At 46.4% G+C, this 22,416-nt stretch overlaps 1 protein-coding gene across 2 annotated transcripts in view; it reads left to right on the top strand.

Annotated features, from left to right (window-relative positions):
- Window positions 1-22,079, top strand: part of Sptlc1 (serine palmitoyltransferase long chain base subunit 1) — a 44,631-nt gene extending 22,552 nt beyond the window's left edge. Inside the window, exons 7-15 of one of the 2 annotated variants that reach the window (XM_005355188.3) lie at window positions 5,307-5,436; window positions 8,388-8,477; window positions 10,714-10,821; window positions 11,783-11,878; window positions 12,597-12,693; window positions 14,049-14,103; window positions 15,535-15,652; window positions 19,147-19,220; window positions 20,823-22,079. In XM_005355188.3, coding sequence (XP_005355245.1) covers window positions 5,307-5,436; window positions 8,388-8,477; window positions 10,714-10,821; window positions 11,783-11,878; window positions 12,597-12,693; window positions 14,049-14,103; window positions 15,535-15,652; window positions 19,147-19,220; window positions 20,823-20,916 — 862 coding nt within the window. In that variant the 3' untranslated portion in view covers window positions 20,917-22,079. Of the gene's footprint in view, window positions 1-5,306; window positions 5,437-8,387; window positions 8,478-10,277; window positions 10,312-10,713; window positions 10,822-11,782; window positions 11,879-12,596; window positions 12,694-14,048; window positions 14,104-15,534; window positions 15,653-19,146; window positions 19,221-20,822 lie in introns of those variants that run through there. The other variant, XM_026783066.1, reaches the window with a different exon arrangement.
- The last annotated feature ends 337 nt before the right edge of the window (window positions 22,080-22,416 follow it).

The raw sequence follows: 22,416 nt of genomic DNA, 5'->3' as shown, positions 1-22,416 counted from the left end.
CCTTCACCCACCCTTCTATCCAGATTCCTTCTGAAGCAGCACTGTGCTGCCGGGCTCAGCAGGTCCTGCACTGCATTGGAAATTACCTCCTAAGGGGAGAAGGAATCTTCTGGGGTTCTTTATTTTGGTTTGGTTTTTAACTGTTTGGTTTCCCAGGCCCAAAGCTACAAGACCCTCACCAAAAGGTGCTTGACAGTGATTTAGCCACTCTCCTGGCACCATGATTGTTTCTGTTGGTATCCAGATGAGGCTTGCCGTCTCCTTCCCTGTCAGCTCTGTGGCCCTGTCATGCCCTGCGTCATGATCACAACCTCACATTGCTATTGTGCCTGGCAAAGTCACCCACCCCTCATCACTCACCCTTCTTACTCTCCAGGTCTCTACTGATCCTGTCTCACTGCTTATTAAGGATGTAGGAGCTGAGGCAGGGACAATGGCTCAGTGCTTGAGAGCACTGGCTGCTGTTGCAGGGGACCCAGGTTGGTTCTCAGCATCCACATACCAGCTTACAACTGTCTGTAACTCCAGCTCCAAGGTATATGATACTCTCTACTGACGTCCTTGGATACCAGGCACACATGTTATATATCTGATCAGACAAACACGCATGCACATAAAATAAAATAGAATAAAGAACCTAGAAACCATGAGTGGGGATCAAGTGCACAAACTCGGGTGAATTCCCAGACGCATGGTGTGGCTGTTCACTGCGAGGGGAAAGCGCCGACCATGCAGATTATGTCAACAATTTCAAGCATCTTTGCATTTACCATGAGGTTTACAAAAACATCTCTTCATTAATATAAGCTGTTTTCAAATGATTTCAACTTAAGTATCATAAACATAAGACCGAAACAAAAATAAACTAGTAAGGAAACTGCCCTTGTATTCCTTCCTCCCGTTTAAATGTTTTTTTCCATTTTTGTGTATGCTTGTATTTGAAGTTCCTAGGTTGATGTTTGCAATTACCCTGGGTTGTTCTTCTACTTCTTCAGTGAGGCAGGGCCTCTCAGTCAAACCCAGATGTCACTGATACAACTAGTCTTGCTAGACAGCCTGGTCTGGGACACTCTCTTTACAGGTGGCATTTACATGTGTTCTGGAAATCCAAACTTCAGTCCACAAGCAAGCACTTTAACACTGGACCGTCTCTCCAGTCCTCATTTACATTTTTGGGGTATCATATTTGCATCTTTCTGTGTTGACTATCTCAGCCTACTAAAATAATTATTATTTCAGGGTTTTTTGTTCTGGATTAAAATTATTCTGAAGGTATGAATGGTTTGTACTCATTGTTTACAATGTTAGTATCTCTGTCCCTGTGCAGAGCTCAGGAGATCTGGGCGACATAGATTCTTTCTGCTCTGGCTTGTCTGGGATCATCTACATCCCCTTTACCTTCTCATCCCTTCTTTACTCTTCTCTTCTTTTTCTTTTGGTATTTTGAGACAAGAGTTTCTCTATATAGCTCTGCCTGTCCTAGAACTTGCTCTGCAGACTAGACTGTCCTCAAACTCACAGAGATCCGCCTGCCTCTGCCTCTTCAATGGTTAAAGGTGTGCGCCACCACCACCTGGCAAAAGAAAGATCTGTCCTGAGAAGTTCGGTCTTTTTGTTTGTTTGTTTTTGTTTTTGTTTTTTTGAGATTTCACCTTCATTTCCTTTTTTTAAATTAATTTATTTTTGTTTTGTGTGTTATTTGTGCTTTGCCTACATGCATGTCTGTGTGAGGGTGCCAGATGCCCTGGAACTGGAGTTACAGACAGTTGTGAACAGCCATGTGGGTGATGGGAATCAAACCCAGGTCCTCTGGAAGAGCATCCAGTGCTCTTAGCTACTGAGCCACCTCTCCAGCCCCACCCCTTCATTTCTAAATACAGCTTTGCTGTAGAGAGAATTCTTTATTGGAAGTTTCTGGAAGTTTAGTTTCTCCTTATAATTGAAGACCTGCACTGCTCTGTCCTGGCAGTAAAGTTTCTGTAGCAAATTCTGCCCGAGACTGAGAGGCCTTGAGAATCTCACTTTTACCTCTTTGTGATGTGCTTCCAGCAAGTCTTGACTCCAGCCATCTGTTTCGCCATGACTGTTGACTTTCTTAGACCTGTGCTTTGGTGGCCATCTCTTTGGGAAGTCCTCTATCCTGATGGCATTCTCGGGTCCTTTTTGCCGCCAACCTCCCCCCCGCCCCATTGGCGTAGCTATTTGCTTTTTAAGGCTGTTCCAAAGCTCCTGTGAGTTACCTTCATCACACCTCACTTTTCTCTGCAGATAACTGTTTGCAAATAGTCTGTCCTTGAACTCAGTAATTCCTTCCTGTATTTGATCATTCCTGATGTTGATACCTTCTACCAATTTTTTTTTTCACTTTGTGTGTGGGATTTTGTTTTGTTTTGTTGCTCAAAGAGTTCTGTGTTTTTGTTTCCTCTTCTCAGGTGCCCATATTAGAGTGCAGAGTGGTTTATCTGTGCTTCCTCTGAGCTCCTTGGCTTTCCTTAGAACAGTTGTTCTGAGTCTTCCTGTGAGTCCTCCTGTGAATCTTCCTGTGAGTCCTCCTTTGAGTCCTCCTGTGACTCTTCCCCTGAGTTTTCTTGTAGTTTCTTCAATACTGATTACAGTGTGGTCAGTTTCTGGCACCTTGTTATGATGTAGTGTGTTCCGGGGGGGGGAGGGTGACGTTGAGGTTTTTTGTTGTCATTTGTTTTTAAAGATTTATTTATTATGCATACAGTTTTCTGTCTGCATGTCTGCCTACAGACTAGAAGAGGGCACCAGATCTTATAACAGATGGTTGTGAGCCTCCATGTAGTTGCTGGGAATTGAACTCAGGAGCTCTGGAAAAACAGTCAGTGCTCTTAACCTCTGAGACATTTCTCCAGCCCCTTGTTTGTTTTTTTTTTTTAAGATTTCTATTTAATGTGTATATGTGCATGTATATATGTGCACAGCATGTGTGTGCAGTGTCCACAGAGGTCAGAAAAGGACATCATATCCCTTGGAACTGGAGTTAAGGGTGGTCACTAGGCACCATGTGCTGAGCCGCAGTGCTCTTAATGGCTGAGGCAGTATTCCCACCCCAGGGTCTTAGTTTATTGAAGGCTCTTGATGCTGTTGGTGTGAAACTTCACCTGGGCACTGAAGGAGTCATGACTCATCTTTTCACACTGACTTTGCAGGTGCCTCTCTTTCTGGAATGAGAATTATGATCCACAAGACCAGGCTTACCTGAAGTGGGCTGATGTAGCACTACTCTTTGAACACTAGAGGGCGATCCAAGCCCAAGTTCGTCACAAATTCATAGTTGGTAGGTTGCTTAGGGATGATCAGGAGTCTCTAGGCCCAGGTGTCTTGTCCTCATAGTCACTAGCATACCTGCAGGATTCTGTCCACCATGGCAGAGTTATTGTAGATAGATGTACTCTGCCTCCTGTGCTACACTTGTGCCATCAGCAGTGCCAAGCTATGTGATACCATAAGGCCCCAAACCTGCACGTCTCTGGGGCACGCAAGAACACAACTGCTCTAGACTAAGGGTGATGTGGGCTCCTGGCCCGTGGTCAGTGCAACTGGCGTGGGTGATCCTGACTCTTACAGAGGTCTCTTACACACTGAGATATCCTGCTACCAGGGAAATCTCTGTCCTTAGACCTGAAGGTGGGCAGGGGATGGGGGGAGTTAGTGACTTCCCTGCATTATATGTGTCCCATTTGACACTTCCAAGTCGTGTCTCTGCTTTTCTTGTTGTTCCTCCATGAATGGAGTCTTGTACCATGCTGTAATGGGTGAAGGCTATCCTTTGGCCACCTAGACATATGCTGAGTGGCTGGAACCAAGTTGGATTGTGCATGCATTTGACAACCTTGAGAGCCTGCAGAGACTCAGGGTTTCACTGTACCCCCTGTGACTCTTCATTTGTCCTTACCTGTTTGAGTTTTGCTCACTGTCTTTAACCTGTAGACTTAAGGTTTTTCTTTTTCTTTTTGTATTAGTATTAGGGGTTTTAGCCAGCTTGTTTGTGTCAGCTAGCGGTTCTAATGTCTTTCTCCTATGACTCCACTGACATGAATGTTAGGTACCCCCAAGTCCTTGGAGCTCTGCTTTCTTCTTTCCTGTCTGTTTCTCTGTCTCTCTGACACACACTGACTCGTTTCAGTGTCTTTCTGTTCACCAGTCCTTTCCCTCTGGTCCGCTGTGCATCTCGCTGATGTTTCAGAACGCTTTCTCCACAGGAGAGGATTCTCTCTGTAGCTTCTGTTTTGCTCAGCTTTCTGTTTTAGTCCCTTGTTTTAGGTGTGTTGGGGACTGCTCGTTTTTATCCTGGCTGCTTTGAGTTCACCGCTAGGTCATCTTTGGCCCTGTTTTCTCAGTAGTAACACTTGATGGGCGTGATCCTCAGCTGGGCCCCGGCTTTATGTTATATGCCTCCAGTCCATACTGGCTGTGCAGCCTGCTGGCCACAGGCCACATGTACCCCAAGGTAGATAAAGGTGGCCCACCACAGAATTCTTAACTTAAAATGTTGTGAGATTTTTCCCTCTTCTAACTTGGTTGTGTTTCTGGAACATGGCCTTTGCAGATGACAGTGTTGCAGAACCATCTGTTAGGGTCAGCTTTCTCTGACACATGGGAAGTGGGAAGTGGGAGACAGCTATGTCATTCCAAATGCCAGGCACGTTCAGCCTGGACACCCAAGGGTGTCAGAGTTTCTTCATTGCTCCTGGGTGATGGTGACAGTCTTGATTTCCCTTGGGTTTCCTCATCCAAGTGGAGAATGTGGGGGTGCCTCATTGTTACCCTGTTGATAAGAAGTTTGTGTACCTAGGAGGGATACAGCATTCCATTATAACAGCCTTTCAAAGGCCGACAGCTTAGTTCTTCACTCTGCCTCAGCTGGTGTGAGTGAGCTTAGACCGTTCCTTGTGCTCGTGTCTGTAGTTACGTGCTTCCAGCTGACTGCCAGTGATGCATCAGTTGGGTAAACAGAGATGCCACTGACGGTGAGGTCACCAGCGTTCTGCAAAGTTCTTAGAAAGAGGAGCATGTGAGTAAGCTCGGATGCCAGCCACAGCATGCATCCTGGTTTCAGAGAGGTCATGATGTGGCTAGCTGTTTTAAGTAGCATGTGGAAAGGACTTGCAGGGTGAAGAGCAAACAGTGGGTGTGAGTGCTCAAACACACTCTATGTGCTGTGTTTCAGGTAACGATTGGAGGCTGGTCGAAGGCAGGTCGATGTACAAAAGCAGGCATTCTTCTTCTGAGAACGTTGACAAGGCCCTTTAACCCCAATTTGGTGCCTCTCCCCCTTGCAGGGACAGTGCGGCCTGCTTTGCTATCCAGAAAGGATTACAGGCGTCACGCAGTGACATTAAGTTGTTTAAGCATAATGATGTAGCTGACCTGGAGCGACTGCTAAAAGAACAAGAGATTGAAGACGAAAAGGTATGATCCTGTTGCAGAGCATTGTGCAGCTCTTTGTGCTTCCTAAGCAGCTAAATTATAGATGAAATGGTAATTTGTCACCGAAAACTGGCCTGCAGATCACATTTGGATACTAAGTAAGTAAGGGGGTTCCTGCTTATTAATGTATTTCAGGTTGGAGAGCCTTGTCGTATTTGGGAGAGGTGTTTGAGGCAACTTTCTTTGGGAGCCGAGGGGAGAGAAGCAGCTTGCCCTTGAGGAGACACAATACTCTGAGTTCTGTGTAGGAGCTCTGGAACACACCAAGGCTGTAAGGAGGTGCATAGATTAAATTCAGAATATTTTTACTTATTCTATCAAATCTTAAGCCCTCCTGAAGCTCCAGACAGCTGCTGCCTGTGGGGAACAGCCTCCCTGAAGAGGGGGTGCCTGGAAGCCTTGACTAGGCCTAGTGGTAGTGATTAGGCAGTGTCTCCCTGACATGATTGGAGAGCTGCACAGAGGACATGTGTTTAAAGCATCATGGGAGGATCCTGACTTACCTTCCGGGCAGTGTAGGTAGGAAAGGCCGAGATGGTGGTGCTGTGTGGCTCTGCAGCAGGACCTTGTGATGTGTGGCCTGTCCTGGGAGCCCAGTTGTCACATCTCAAGCCCCCTTTCAAGTGGACTTTGCCCCAACAGCTCATTCATAACTAGAGTAACTGATGAAAATGCTTACTGCCTTCTTTGATTTTTGTATTTAGATTTTTCTAAACATTTGGATTATTCACTCAGGATTCTGTCGTCTTTGTTTAGGAGTCAGCCTGCATGATAGATACTTGGTGAATATGCACATTATCATATTGAATATGATGAACTCACCTTTGAGTGCTCAGAATAGTATCAGCCAGTGTTCCATATTTACACAATTAAGAAAAAGCTAAAGAAATTCTGAAATTGAGATTGTTTCACAGATTTAATAATTTCAGCAAACGAGAAACATGACCTTATTCTGATTAAACACTCGATCCCAACCACCAGAATAAACACTGGTTCGGAAAGTGTGACTATGGAGTCAGTGTGCTGAATCTAGGCACTGTCATGCTCACATTTCATGTGTGTTTTCCGTAAGATAATCTATGGAGCTCCTGTGGGTAACAATCAGAAAGCTAATTATGTATCTTAGAAATTTAATTTCACATTTTCACTAATTAATTTACACCTCATTTTTCTGCCAGGAGTATGTTATTAAATAACTTCACATTTAATATTAGAAAGTTCTTCTTACTTGAGATGCTGTCTTTAGAATATAAGTAGAACTTATATCAAAGATTGGCACGTACTAACAATGTGATGTAAAAAGCAAAATGAAGGCAGCAGCTTGCTTCCAGCACTGAGCATGGTGAGGAGGCAGTATGCTCCCAGAGGGGATGTCTCCAGTAAAGGCGTGTTGTCACAAGCTGGAGAGATGCCTCCGTGGTTAAGAGTACTTACTCATTTTCCAGCATTGTGACTCCAGTTCTAGGTGTCTCATGCCACCTTCTTCTGATCTGTGGGCATTGCACACATGTGCACATGCATATATGCAGGCAAAACATTCATATGCATAAAATAAACATAAATCTTTTAAAGGAACAAAGTAAAACTGTTTTAAGTAAAACTGAGAAATGATCATAATGTAATATTTTTTTAAAATACGATTCTAAAATTACTACAGTAAAATCCTGATTTTGAAAAAGTGATGTGCCCATAAATATTCAAAAGAAAGACGAGCTATCATTGCATAGCACGACTAACCTTTAGTAGCTTCCATATATACTTTTGCTCATCCTAAGTCTCTTCCATTGAATATTTGGAAATCCTAAGCAGGTACTTGAATTGGTAGAACACTTAACTAGTGTGTGTATAAAGAAGCCCTGCCAAACTAAGGGAACAGGATATCTTTTCAGAGGGAGAAGTCAGGACGCTCTGTGTTGGCATGCAGGTGTCCTCTTTCCACCAATGATTCTGACAGGTCCATGCTGCCATCTAGAAATGCTGTGAACCGCAGCATTCAGTGGCGAGTCACGCGAGACCGGCAACCTCTGTGATGTATATCTCTGCAGAGCAGAAGTGCTTCTGTGCAGACAGCAGCCACTGGTCCTGAAAGGCCCCATAGCATTGTTGTAATTAGTGATTGGAGCACAAATAAGCAATCTTTGAGTAGGAATGTGGGGATGAGTTCTAACCCTGGTTTTTCAGCCTGTCACACCTGCAGCATCTTCAGGTTCTTAGGTGTGATAGACTCATGGCCTTCTGGACACGAGGCGGAGGAGGACACACACTGTCTGAATGAGGCTGCTCCAGTCTACCACCTTGTATTTGATCAGACAAGGTCACATTTGGATTTTACGTGACTCACTGAGCAGGCAAAGCAAACGAGGAGTTGGTTATATTTTGATGGGGAGGAAGGCTAGAGATTACCAGCACACAGAGGAAAATACAGTAGTATAATTCACACACACACACACACATACACACACACACACACACACAATGTCCCTCCCATACTGTTATCATCAACCTCCCAGGACACTTATACCACCCTGCTCCTCAGGCCACACCTGTGGTGGTGGTAACAATGGTTTTCATTCATTTGTAATTTTTTCCCCTTTTACACTGAAATGTGTAAATCCTAGCTGTGTAATTTTTAATGTTTTCACTCTGGAGTCTGTGCTTCATCATTAATTTCCCTGGGCTTTCTCCCAACGGTCCCCAACTGGGACATTGTTTAACATTGTTCGGGCCCCTCCAGTGGTGTGTGAGGTCATCAGCTAGAATCTGCCTGAGGAAGGAAAGCTGCTTTTTCTCACAGTGTTTCTGTCAAAATAATAGGATCTGAATTCATTATGGCCTTCTCCCCCTTTTAAATAAATCCTTTATGAGGTACATGCTCTTGGGAGTAACAATTTCTATTTGGAGTTATGACAGTTAAGATGTCTCGTTTCTTAAAGAATCCTCGGAAGGCCCGTGTGACGCGGCGTTTCATCGTCGTGGAAGGATTGTATATGAACACCGGAACCATTTGTCCTCTTCCAGAACTGGTAAGCAGCCCTGTCAGTCCTAATTTTAGTGTGCTGATTATCTGCCAGTTAGACCTTTCATCTGTAATCATATTTAAAGCATGATACCTGGGACACAAGGTTGCGCAGCAAAGGAATGTGCTTGCGTTTTGCCTGACCTGAGTTCGATCCCCAGAACCCACAGGGTGGAATGAGAGAATTGATCCATGAGAGCTGTGCTTCAATTCCACACACAAACTATGGCATGCACACACATGCACAAATAAATAAGAAATATTTATAAAAAATAGTAAAAGCATGATGTGTTGTTGTCAGACTTTCCTTTTGGGTCTCCAGCCCCCAAATAATGACATGGGACTTGTTATTAATTATGAAAGCTTGGCCTTTAGCATAGGCTTGTCCCCAACTATTTGTTTGTTTGTTTGTTTGTTTGTTTTTGTTTTTCGAGACAGGGTTTCTCTGTAGCTTTGGAGCCTGTCCTGGAACTAGCTCTGTAGACCAGGCTGGTCTCGAACTCACAGAGATCCTCCTGCCTCTGCCTCCCTAGTGCTGGGATTAAAGGCGTGCGCCACCATCGCCCTGCCCCCCAACTAGTTCTTATAACTTAAGTTAACCGTTTGCTTCTATTAGTCTACATTCTGCCAAGTGGCTTTTTACCTCCTCCATTCTGTGTGTCCAGCTTACTTTGTGTCTCGCTGACATTTGCTGCACACCTAGATTCATCCTGAATTCCTCTCTCTGCCCGAAAGTCCCACCTCCTCTCTCCTGCCTAGCTGTTGGCCATTCACCTGTTAAACCAATCAGATGCCTTAGGAGGTGAGGCAAAACACAGACACAGCTTCACGAAGTATAAACAAATCTCCTGCAACAGTGTGCACAGTGGTGCACACCTTTAATCCCAGCAGTCAGGAGGCAGAGGCAGGCGGAACTCTTAAGTTTGAGGCCAGCCTGGTGTGCAGAGTGACTTCCAGGACAGTCAGAGCTACGAAGAGAAACCCTGTCTGGAACAACCAAATAATAATAATAATAATTGTTATTATTATTATATTATTATTATTAATTTTATATATGTCTACAATGTGTCTTGATCATATCCACCTCTGACTTCTTTTTTTTTTTTTTAAAAAAAAAAGATTCTTAGAACAAAATACAGATATGTACACATCTAAAACACTAGAAGCTAAAAGATTTTCTTCTATTCCCAATGACAGAGAAGAACAAGCCATTCATGCCTCTGCCCGCCTGCAATGCCTGTGTCCTAGCACTGAGCAGACTCAGACGGGAGGATCAAGTCTTTAGGCCACCCTGTTCAGCATTAAAGTTTTAGACAAGCCTGTGTTACTGAGTGAGATCCCTCTCTTATAAAGTAAATTAATAAATAAAAGTAAGAGGAAAACAGAAGAATGAACCATAATAATAAATATAATAGAACTTTTTACATTCAAACATTTCTGCAAATCCAAAGTAAAATAACTACTGAAAAAAACCACTATACTTCCCAGGAATTTTTATATGTAGTTGGACAAGTGTTTAGCCGAGAAGTTGTACATCTGCACACATAAATGTCTTAACTTTTCCCTTCTGAAAACTAGGTCCTGTGCTGTCTGTTTCTAATCTGGGTCATTTCAGAGATTGAAAGGACAGTTGGTTCTCATTATTCAGTATACTTACATTCTGGAAAGGTAGCTCACACAACGACATGGGGACCTAAGGGTGAGCCATTGCTACTGGGCTCCTGTGAGCTGTGGTCAGAACACAGCTGGTTTGTGTGTGGTTCTAGTACAGGCTGTTGATTGATTCACACTGGACTCCTGCCCACAGCTCTCTAACTCACGCTGAAGGAAGTTTCTCCAATGTCTGTTTTCCCAGAATGCATTTCTCAACTTTTCCGCCTCGGAGAATACTTGAAAGCTGATTAGCAGGGACAGTGTGAGCAGCAGAATCTCTAGTGATGGCACAGTGCTGTGAAATGCACGCTTCTTCAGAGGACAGTGGCCTCTCTCCTCAGCTGCGAGCACCCGCTGGCAGGTAGCTCACTCATTTCTTGACCACCGCACGCATGAGCCTTCTGAAGGATGGATGAGTGGATATTGATTTTAGAGTCATAGATTTTAACAAGTAGGTAAATTTGCAAATGCAGAATTCATAGATATTGAGAGTCAACTGTCAGTACTTTTACAAGTTTTTTTTTCTGCAAAAGACCTTCTGTATGTTGTTAATGGTGGTGGTATTAAGTCCAGTTTTATTTATTATCTAGGTTAAGTTAAAATACAAATATAAAGCAAGAATCTTTCTGGAGGAAAGCCTTTCATTTGGAGTCCTTGGGGAGCACGGGCGCGGAGTCACGGAGCACTATGGGATCAGCGTGAGTTCTCACTGCGGAGTGGGGAAGCTCTCCCCTGTAGGAAGCCTGTCAGAGGCATGAGAAACAACCTTTAATGAATCAGAGGCTCCTGGGCCTTTGATGTCTGGGTGGATCTAGGCAGCCCAGTTAAGGACAATATCCTCCCTCTGAGATTTTTGTTTACCTGGGATGGGGATAAGTGTTGAACTTGACTCTTCATGTTTTGTGTTGTATTATTAAGGTCACTAAGAATTTCCTTAGGAGCTGGACATGGTGGCACATGCCTGTAATCGCAGCAGTTGGGAAACTGAGGCCTTCATGAACTATATAAAAAGATGCCCCACACAAAAAGCAACAGCAAAAAGGGTTTCCATAGTCCTTTAGAAGACAGTTTAGTATTTAAATTTCTCCATATAATCTGTGGAAGTACATGTGTACAGTTGCAACATATTTATATCGTTTGTGTAGGTGACAGTATGTGTGTACATATTAAATATATAATTGTGACACACACAATATATGCTGTCAAAAATACTGCCAAAAAATGGCTTCAGCAAAGCAACTAAAGCTTAAACAGTTGGGATAGCATTGGCCCCTTTCCTTTCATTGAAGGGAAATGGAGCCACAGAGACCAAGTGCCCTGGCCTGTGCTCCTGGTGCCTCAGGCTGGTGATAGGCACCTTGCTACTATAGGGTACAGCTACAGGGTGCCTTTTCTCCAAATGTGGGTGGTGAGTTTTGCTACATGTATGACCCAGTTGATGGTAAAATGCAAAGTCCCCTTAGTTATCTGCACCCCAGCACTGCACTGCCCCAGAGAAAAAGGTACAGAGTAAAGCTACATGAAGTTAGCTGACAGCTGACATCAGCAGATGGGTGTGGGTAGGGGCGTAGTGAATGTAAGGATGGTATGGAATTTACTGAGGGAAACCTCCATCCCCAGAGGGCTTGACGGGGAATTGCTCTCTGTTTTTCCTGGCAGATTGACGACATTGACCTGATCAGCGCTAATATGGAAAATGCTCTCGCATCTGTTGGGGGCTTCTGCTGCGGCAGGTCTTTTGTGGTTGACCATCAGGTGATGCTTCGGTGTCAGGGTTTTTGTCTTGCTCAGTTCCTGCAGTCATTAAGTCCCAAAGAAATCACACAGAGTTCTACATTAACTATAAACTGATTGGCCCATTAGCTCAGGCTTCTTATTAACTCTTATAATTTATATAGCCCATTATTAGCCCATTATTCTTATCTGTGTTAGCCATGTGGCTCAGTACCTTATTCAGTGGGGCAGTTACATCTTCTTCTGTGGTCGGGTCAGGACTGTGTCCTCTTCCCAGAATTCTCCTGTTCTCATTGACTCACCTCTACTTCCTGTCTGATTGCCCTGCCTATACTTCCTGCCTGGCTACTGACCAATCAGTATATATATTTAAAGTATAATTGACAGAATACAGACCATGGTCCCACACCACTTCTAGAGATGAAGCATAGTCACAGACAATTGTCCCCACTGTCACTGCCGAATGATGTTTCCAGTACAAGCTTTGTACTGGAAACTTTAACTCATAATTTACCACACTGTTTTTACTTAAAAGCCTGTTTTTTTTTAAAGCATAGCTCAAAGTGTTTACAGATACATAAGGACCCTATCTAAGACAGCATCTTGGGTTTGTTACACTGTCCCTCAGCTGCCCTCCTGGTGCACTCAGTGTGCTTGCTGTTCAGATGTCTGTGGCTATGTAGTAGCTTCCAAATGTCTCTCCAGAGAGAGATTATCTATTTATTTTGTTTCTCCTTAGCGGCTCTCTGGCCAAGGATACTGCTTTTCAGCGTCATTGCCTCCCCTACTAGCTTCTGCCGCCATTGAGGCCCTCAACATCATGGAGGAGAATCCAGGTACAACCTTGTAAAGTCTGGTTCTGTTAACTGTGGTGCCAACTTGCTTTCTGGAAGAATTAGCACTAGGGAATTGTTTATCAGACAAAACTCTAAATTACTTTCAAAATCATGTCCCCTAATACAAAAACCAATATCCAAACTTGTAGAGCACAGGTGCTTCAAATTCAACCAATAGTCTTTGAAAATGTTCCAAAGTCTGAAACACCAAGATCTGAACCATGCCTCACCCCAGAATTTAAGTGGGTGTTCTTACCAGTGCCTGACATTGTGGGAAGATGGCGGCAGAGAAGCCACCCCTGCCTCAGGACTGTGCATGGAGCTTTAGCTCTGAGTGTGGCGCTGGAGCCAGAGTGGCTGGCTGCTGCTCCAGGTAGCAGTGCCAGAAAAGTGAGGACCTTGTCATTGCCAGTCCTGGGTGCTTCCCCAAGTGTGGTGGCTGTCATTGTTTGGTGTATAGTGTTTGGAGAAGCTGGCTGAAGTGTTCTGAGGCTTAGTGGATGTCGTTTTCTTTCTTGTTTTCCCCTTCAGCCTTTGAATCATTGATTAATTCAATGCTAGCCTGTTTTGTTACCAACAACTCAGTGGGCAAAATAAAAGTCAACTAAGGTTTTTGTGAATGGCCTTTGACTGTAATAGTGCAGCCTTTAAGATGAAAAGTGGGTCACCAAGATGTTTCAGCAGGCAAAGGTGCGTGCTCTGTGACCCTGGCAGCCTGGGTTAGGCCCCCAGAACCCAGATAAAGATGGTAGGAGAGAACTAACTCCATAAAATTGTCCTCTGACCTCCACACATGCCCAATGATGCATGGCCACCCAAGCCCCCCACGCACATCAATAATGAGTCATTTCAAGAAGTAGGAAAGGAGAGGCCTTCCCTAGCCATCAGTTCTGAATCTCCAGCAGAGATGTCTGCTCCCAGGGTCAGATATGACTCATGCACTTAGGCTCACACCAGGAGGGTGTCAGGCCCCAACTCCCAGTCACATGGCTTTCACTTTGAGCTTTTCCTGAGTAGAGGAAAACATCCCCCAAATTACTTTGCTGCCCACTCGTTTTGAGTTGAGACTGAGTAAATGGCACCCTGAGAACTTAGCGGGACTGTGCAGATCCTGATAAGGACAAGAGCCTGAGTTGGGTTCAGAAGCCATCGTCTCTGGTCTGGCCAGTTGGCAGTACCAGTGAGGAGGAGCCGTTGATGATGTCAGAAGCCCAGACCCTCAAGGTGTGGTTGCCAAATGTCTGCTCACGTCGGGAGCATTCACAGTGTTTCAGACTACGGATGGGGCGTGTAGAGGAAGTTACAAGCTGGTCCCACCAAATGTCCTAAGTAGCCATCACCCTTTTTCTATGCAGGCATTTTTGCAGTTTTAAAGAAGAAATGCCAACACATCCATGAATCTCTACAAGGGTGAGCATTAACACGTGTCCTCCCCTCACTCAGCAGCACTGCAGTTCTGAGTTTTATGGGCTCTGGAAGTTTCATCCACACTGCAGCCAGAGAAGCAAAATCTCAGTCCAGGCCGCTTCAATATAACTGGACCAGCCATTTGCTGCTGCCGTAAAGACAAGGCCTTATTCTAGAATTCCATGGCGTGTAGTGGGCACTGTACCAACCAGGAGGAGAATAAGCCGCAGCTGCTCTCAGGGGTGACCCAGGAGCACGTGGTTTGTCTCCCCAGAGTGAGGGCGGCACTGTGCTGTGTACTGGACAGTCCCGAGTCCTACTGTCCATGCTACCCTTAGTAAGTTAAAGTTAGTCATGAGTGGTCTTTTTTTTAGAAAAGAAAATGAAATCTTCAGGCTGATTTTCGTTCCACAGGAAATGATCTCTCATTGTTTTAGATCTTTTCTGGGGATTCATTTCATCCTGAGAGGAAACCTGGGCCTAAAAACAAGGCGCTGAGCAAAAGCAGCCAAACTGAAACAGGGAGCCCAGTTTCACACAGGCCTGCATCCCAGCTGTGCCCAGGAGCTGGATAGCATGGATGAAAGGGAACCTGACTGAGGACCACTCAGAGCTGCCCTGCAGCTCATTCCAAAAGACAAGATTTACCAGAAGGGAATCTGTCCTCTTCCCCGACAGCAGGTTTCTGTGTGTTACTCTAAGAAGAAAATCTTAAAGTGCAGAAGATGTAAAACAAATCACACAGATAAGACAATCATGCCCCCTAAACCTATTATTGATAGTCAAATATAATGTTCTCACTTCAAGTCTCTATGACATTCTGAAAGCCTAGATTATAGCAAGGCAGCGTGACAGTACACAGACCTGCAGGAAACCAACAGGACAAGTCATAGGAAATGGTGGTATATGTCCTACTGGAAGTGGGTCCCAAGAGAGGTCCCTCCAGAAAGGCAATGTGATCTGGAAGTCAGTATGGACAGCGTTCTTGGGAACAAGAGAGCAGCGTATATCTGGTGAAGAGATCAGAGGACCAACCCCAGGGCTGAGGGGCTATGAGAAGAGGGACCTTGTAGGGCGAGCAGCAATGATGCCCAGACTCACAGGAGACTGAGAAGGTCACAACACCCATGGACAGGAGCTTTCAACCACAGGCCTTTCCTGGACAACACACGGCTTCTCAAGATGGAATCCTGCCATGCAATGTAGCTCCTTTCCGCATCCCCAGTTCTGCTGTTAGTCCAGAGGCCTTGACAGGGCTGAGTGCTTATCTGTTATGTTTTCTGTATGGCACTGGGGGACTGAACCCAGGGCCTCACCCATCTAGGCAAGCATGACACCCTGAGCCCCGACCCCTGCTCTGACAGTTACACTGTGTTGGTGGGGGGGATCTCTGAGCCTGCAGGGTCCCGATACCATGTTTGTTTGTTTCTGCAGCATTTCTGGTTTAAAAGTGGTGGGGGAGCCCCTGTCCCCAGCACTTCACCTCCAGCTGGAAGAGAGCACTGGGTCTCGGGAGAAGGACGTGAAGCTGCTTCAGGAAATCATAGTTCAAGTAAGTGTGCCCTTGTGTAGTGAGCACCAGTACTCACCTCGTTTCCAGGAATACCTCCCTACCGCAAACGGTGGGGTGCACCGGGAGGAGATGGTCACCAGGTCACCATGACCCTCCAGACAGGCCTGCTGAGCTCACATGGTGTCTGAAGTGCTGGCTAACAGTCTTCTCTCCCCTGCGTCACTCACTCCTGAAGTTGTGAACCTGCTACCTCCTGTGTATGTCTGTGCTCAGCTTCTCTCCTGAACAGCCCTGCAGAACACTCTTCCACTCAGCATCTGCATTTTCTGAGCTAAGGTGTCTCTCTTGTCATCCCCAGGCTGACCTGATATTCACTGTGTAGTTAGGCTGGACTTCCCACTCATAGGTCATCCTGCCTCAGCTTCCTGAGTGCTGGGGTTGCGGTGTGAGCCACTGCTCCTGACCAAACTCTTTACTAAGTTTACCAGTGTTTCACTTTTTGTTTTTATAAATTACTGCTAAGTAGTTGGCTCACTGCACAGTTGCTTGGCCCCTCCTCCCAGCAGTAGCAGCCTTCCTGGCGCCTTCCTGCCTTTTTTTCAGGCTCCTGCTCCAGTGTGCTACAGAACTCCAGTGTGCTACAGCTCTGGGAATGTTCACATCTGGAGTCATGCAGCCTCCCTGTGGAACCTGGCATGGGCCCTTTATGCCTTTGAGGAGGAATAAAGGTTTCATTCCACCCTGTTACTGCCCTGAGACAATACCACTGGCTGGTCACATGATATTCAGTGTGCAGCTGGTATGTCAAGACCTCTAGTGGTTGCTTAAGCTTCCTGGGCCATCCTTCATTCTACCATGTTTTAATTGTGTGATCTGGAGTGACTCTGTGCAGGCCTGCACATGGTAAACAACCTCTTGGCCTCCACTGTATTAAAAACAAAAAAGCAGAATCTAAAATTCATAATTAAGGACACATGTCAGAGCATGATGATCAGGCCAGCAGTACTTGCCTGACTGAAAAAGGACACATCATACACAGGCTCAGCTCTGCAGGCCTGAGGAAAGACAGACTTCCTTAAAGGGACAGAGTATCCCTCTAGCCTTTCACTACCTCAGTACTTTACCCTAGGTATATATAGATGTGAAAATAAACTTGTGCTTGGAGTTTTTACACAAAGGTGAAAGCAGATGCACACACTTAGAAGAACTAAACAGACAAGCCAAGGCAGCTCGAGTGAACTCCATTGCATCCATGTGGCTGTTGAGTCTGCTGTTTTAAATAGGATTGCTCGCATTGGAGGACCATGTCGGTAGACACAGAGCAGAGGCCCTATAAAAGCTGTGTGCCTCTGTTGGGGCCCATGAAAGGAGCCCATTGTTTCCTGTCTCCCCTGGCCTGTGGCCTGTGCACTGCCCGTGGTTGGAGTGACCCTCATGGTAGCAAATCTGCTCTCTATTAGCCCCACCCTGCTCTCTTCCCCAGCACAGGGAAGCTGCCTTTCAGAGACCCGGGCTCATGTGCATGCAGTGGACATGAGCAGACTGCCTGCACAAACCTTCTCAGAAGAAAACCTAAAGATGGGCCCTGAGAGAGGACTCAGTGTGTTAGTTACTTTTCTATAGTTGTGGTAAACCCCCACGACTACGGCAGCTTATGAGGAAGTGTTTAATTTGCCCTTGCCATTTCAGAGAGTTAGAGTCCATAATGGTGGAGAAAAGGCACAGTGGCAGCAACAATTGAGAACTCACATCTTAATCCACAAGTGGAGGCAGAGATTATACTGTGAATAGCAGGAATGACCACACCCAGTGACACGCCTCCTCCAGGAAGCCCACACCTCCTAATTCTTCCCAAATAGTTCCACCACCTGGGAGCCAATGGGTCTGTTCTCATCCAAACCACAACGCTTCGGGCCGTATGGATCTGATTTCAATTGCTCTGGTTTAAGCCGGTCATAGCAGCACATACTTGTGGTCTCAGCATTGGAGAGCTGGGCCTGCCTGGTAAGCATCAGGCCACTGAGAGACCCTGTCTCACAAAGGTGGATGGTATGTGCAGAGGGACAGCCAGGCTGTCCTCTCACCTCCAGATGCACACACACGTGTGCACACACGGGAGTCAAATAGTACAAGGGTGCAAGGCCTGAACAGTTCCCACGCTCATGTGTGGGCTGCAGGCTCTTACTTACGTCACTGGCTATCTTGGGAAATCATCCTGTGAAATCCAGCCTGGAAGGAGAGCCTCATAGCTTCTTCACAGCCTCCACTCTAAGTCTTCCCAGATCCTGCCCCTGCCCCTGCCCCTGCCCCTGCCCCTGCCCCTGCCCCTGCCCCTGCCCCTGCCCCTGCCCCTGCCCCTGCCCCTGCCCCTGCCCCTGCCCCTGCCCCTGCCCCTGCCCCTGCCCCCTGGATTTAGAGAAGTAGTTGGGGTACAGTAACCTACATTAACCTTTGCAGACCTGAGAACTTTTCGCCAGGTTTATGTTGAGTTGTTGGTCAGGACATTGTTTTCACAACAGCTCCGGTTGTGATGTCTCTTAACCAGCCAGGCTAGACACACAGCCAGGCCAGATGTCCAGATGGTGGCACACTTCCAATTTCTCTCCCTGGATCTGAAGTGAACTCACGACTCTGATGCCATCTGCATGGTATTCCATCTTTCCTTGAAGCTTGTGGCCACCTTTCTTTAGGATGATGCTTTTACTGATGGGCAGTTGAGGGACTCTGCCTTCCCTTGTGCATCATGCCTTGCATTGTGCACCACGTGTGCACTTAAGTGTGCACGTACACCCACAGGGAACACAGACAGTAGAACCCTGGGAAATCTGCCTTTCAGGGGCCTAGGCTGTATTCACAGGTTCTGCAGCTCTCACTGTCTCATTCCAGAACTTGCCATCACCCAAAAGGAACTCTGTCTGTACATACTGCCACCTCGCTCGAGAGTCTGGGCTTCCTGTGTACAGTGGAGGTCTTTTCAGTTAGACAGGTAATCAGTGGGTGCCTAATGCACAGGACAGCTCAGAACAGTCGTTTTCAGTGCCAGACTCTTGGGACCAGGGAGTGCTTTGCCAAGATGGAACCATGGACGGTCTCAATGTGGCTGTCCTCCTACAGTTGCTCACTGAGGCAGTCCTGCCAACACTGTCTTCTGCACATGGGCCTTTCCTCCTGGCCTCCCCAGGTCCTCACTCTATGTTGTGTGAAATGTTGTCTCTAGCTTCTATGTCTGTGTAACTGAAAAATGGGTCAAAGTGTGTAGAATCAGATTTGCAGTTCTAGGGAGCCAAGTCTTTTCTCCCGAGTGTTCAGACATCACACAGGGTCTGTAGCTACCAGACTCCATAGCCCAGCACATCACCATCACAGAAGGTCTGAGTCCAAAGGAAGGATTCACCTTGAGAGTCCAATGGGGCATATGTGCTTTGTCTCCTAGAACTCTGCGTGGAACTATGAACAGCCTGTACTTTGAAGGCAACATAGATCTCTGCACTGTGGTCTAAGTCTGGATTGTTAATACCCCTTTCTCCCTGCAGTGCATGAACAAGGGCATCGCGTTGACTCAGGCACGCTACTTGGACAAGGACGAGAAATGCCTTCCTCCTCCAAGGTTGGTTAACGTTAAAGCACAGATGTGTTGGGAAACATTACAGACTGTTGCAGGATAAGAATGTCCTTGTAGTACAGCACATTCATGGGTTTGCTCTCAACTAGATGGTTTTCATTTTCCCTGAAGAGCATCTCAGGACCGAGTGTCCTCCTAGGTGACTGGAAGGGTCGTCTGGAGACCCAAGAGTGAACTGACGACAGACTTTCACGACTAATAACAGCTGGAGTCCAACCCTAACTTGTGCTATGGAGACACTCTCGAGGGAGGGAGCAGCCTGGATGTGGTCACCTTCCTAGCTGTCCTGGTGGGAGTCTGGATGCATCATGCTGTGGACCCCAAAGCTACTTCAGGACTGCAAAGCAAGGGGGAGATGGGGATTTGCACATAGGCTGTTGAGACACAAGTCTGCCCTCAAAATGCCTACGCTGTTAAGAGGAAGTGCACACCCTGACACCAAAGTCCTAGGTCAGAGGTCACAGAGGAGATTGGCACGATGCAGACTTCCTAGAACAGGTGACACCCTGACCTCAGAGAGTCCCTAGTTTCTGATGGTTTCCCCTCAGACTTGCTCTCCCATAAGCATTTGATTGCTCATGTTAGTAGGAGTCTCATATCATGACATATAAAGTCGAGTTGTTATATGTGACGTTTCCACGCTGTGGGCTAATGCCGAGCTCATAGGCCTTGCACTGCTCTGGCTGAGTGTGTTAGCTGGATGAGATTTGTAGAGGGCTTGTTGGCATGTGTCCCACCCTGGGCCAAGCAGTATCTGCTCAAGAGGACCCTGGTGGGCACCATGGTCTTCAGCAGATGAGACACTAATTGTCTTGGGTGTGCAGTGGTTGAAGACCTCCAGGTACAGCCTGGAGCACAGAGAATAAGACGCCATGGACCTGGGCACCGACTCCCTCCTGGGTGGAGGGGTCTCACATGCAGAAGGCTTCATCTGGACTGAGCTCACTCAAGAACTGCTCAAAAAGAGTTAAAGTTCCAACTCTGTCCTGTCTGTGTCCACCGTCCCTGTGCTTCTTTGCTTCCTTGTAAGTGCACAGGGCTAAGACAGGAGACACACTTGTTCTGTGTCCTTGGTGGCCATGCCTGGTGTTTAAAACCAGTGTTGGCAGAGGACAGGAGGAGCGTTGCCTCTTCAGCTTCTGTTTCCTAAGGAACTTGAACATGTCTGCTTTTCTCTCTGATGTGGGCATTCATGTTTCCAGCTGAATTATTAAACAAGAGCAACCAGGCAGTCACTGATGGGAGAAATGCTGACTCTTGCTTTGGGGCAGGACTGCTTAGAGTGGAAGGTTGTTCAGAGGACTTTCCCACTGAGACTGGGAAGCACAGTACAAACCCTCGGAGTAGTTGCAGATGAGGGGGACGGCCAGGAGGCATAGCTTCTGCCCATGGCCACAGAGATAGCGTTAGGCCGCAGATAACCTCTCACAGCTGCTCGCTGCTGCTGCTGCTGCTGCTGCTGCTGCTGCTGCTGCATGGTAGGAAAGCAGCAGCAGGTGGAAGGACCACGGGTAGGCTTCCAGAAGAACCGTAACAGTCTCCAGCACTGGCGTGTGACCCCACCTCACTGTGTTTTGTCTTTCTCAGCATCAGGGTTGTGGTCACAGTGGAGCAGACAGAGGAAGAGCTGGAGAGGGCTGCGTCCACCATCAGGGAGGCTGCCCAGGCTGTGCTGCTGTAGGCTGCAGCCCCATGCTTCCTGCCACATCGCCTGCAGGCAGAACTGCTTGGAGACCTCCAGTTTGCCAGGGAGTGGATTGCTGCCCCGTGGTGCAGCTGTGGCTTGAGTACACAGTCTTAATCAATGGGTGGATTTGTTTGTAATGCAGGAGCCTACTGTAGAGGAAGACAGAAGACAACGTGTAACTGTACGGTGTGCCATTTGCTCTGTTTGGATGCTTTACTCTCTGTCATGTATATTTGTTTAAACTGGAACTTCAGTTTTCCTCCTCCCACCTGTGGTAATGATTTGATAAACACTCCTCCTCAGCTAAGAGGAACTCGGCGGGTATCACAGTTAACTGTGGGAGAGGGAGTCCTCTGAATCTTCCCAAGTCCCTCAGTGGTGACTGCTTGCGGAGAACACTTCCTGCGAGTTAGAAATTTCATATAATGTATTTGAATTCCAGAACCTTCTATGCACTAGTTATTGATGTTATCATTTCTGAGCTTCACTAACTGAAAATATTCATAGTGCTTCCTAAGCAATAATCTGAATTGAACATTTGTTTATTTTTGTGTAATTGACTTTATATTTTTAATATTCTCTCGTCAGTTTTGGGAAGAGGATTATTCTGGTCCCCAAATATGAATCATGCCCTGGGCATATTTGAATATGTCAGATGTCTGTTTCATGGTGATTTTTGTCCAGGAGCACAGAACCGTGGGCTTTTCCTAAGCTGAGGAAAATAAGAACTTCTTTCATTCTATAAAGTCCAGATGCCTCAGAAAAACAGGGATGCTCTGAAGGTGACTTCCGAGCTGCACACTGGCAGCTGTTCTCCTTGGCGAACATGCTGAGTGGTGTGCCACAGAGCGTGTGTGTGGAAGGCTGGAGTGTGTGTGTGGAAGGCCGGAGCGTGTGCGTGGAAGGCCGGAGCGTGTGCGTGGAAGGCCGTCATTCCTTCTCTTGTTGCACAGGCAAAGGAATCAGGTCGTTTAAATGTCATTTTATGATGTGCATCCATGTTAACGGTGGATCGGCATCTGTTTAAGTGATCTGTGACATTTTGAATGTTTCTATTTCATACGTGCCTTGTGATTGCTGCTGCTGTGAGGGTACAGTCCTGTTGGGGATGGGTCTGCTCTGTTTGGTTTTTAGTGAAATAAACCTCCAAGAGCCTATTCCTGAAAATGAGTCTGTTTGTATAGCAACATGCTCAGCTCAACCTTTCTGCAAGTCTGAGGCACTATTCATTTTCCCTGTGTGGTTTCCTTCTGTTTTAGAAAATAATTTAGTTACTTAGTCCCATTTCCCTGCTCAACCAAAGAGTGTATACTATTTTAAAGTTCTTAGGTTGCTACTAACTTAAACATTGGTTAAGGAGGACTCTTAAAATGCTAGAGCAAGGGTTGGACACTTAGTTCAGTGGGAGAGTACTAGCAAGCATAAGGCCCTGGGTTTGGTCCTCAGGTAGGGAAGGAAGCCTGGATGAGAGAGAGGACACAAAGCTTTCAAAGA

This window comes from Microtus ochrogaster, chromosome 16 (genome assembly GCF_000317375.1).
Source record: "Microtus ochrogaster isolate Prairie Vole_2 chromosome 16, MicOch1.0, whole genome shotgun sequence".
Lineage (NCBI taxonomy): Eukaryota > Metazoa > Chordata > Mammalia > Rodentia > Cricetidae > Microtus > Microtus ochrogaster.
This window is presented reverse-complemented; position numbering and strand designations above follow the sequence as displayed.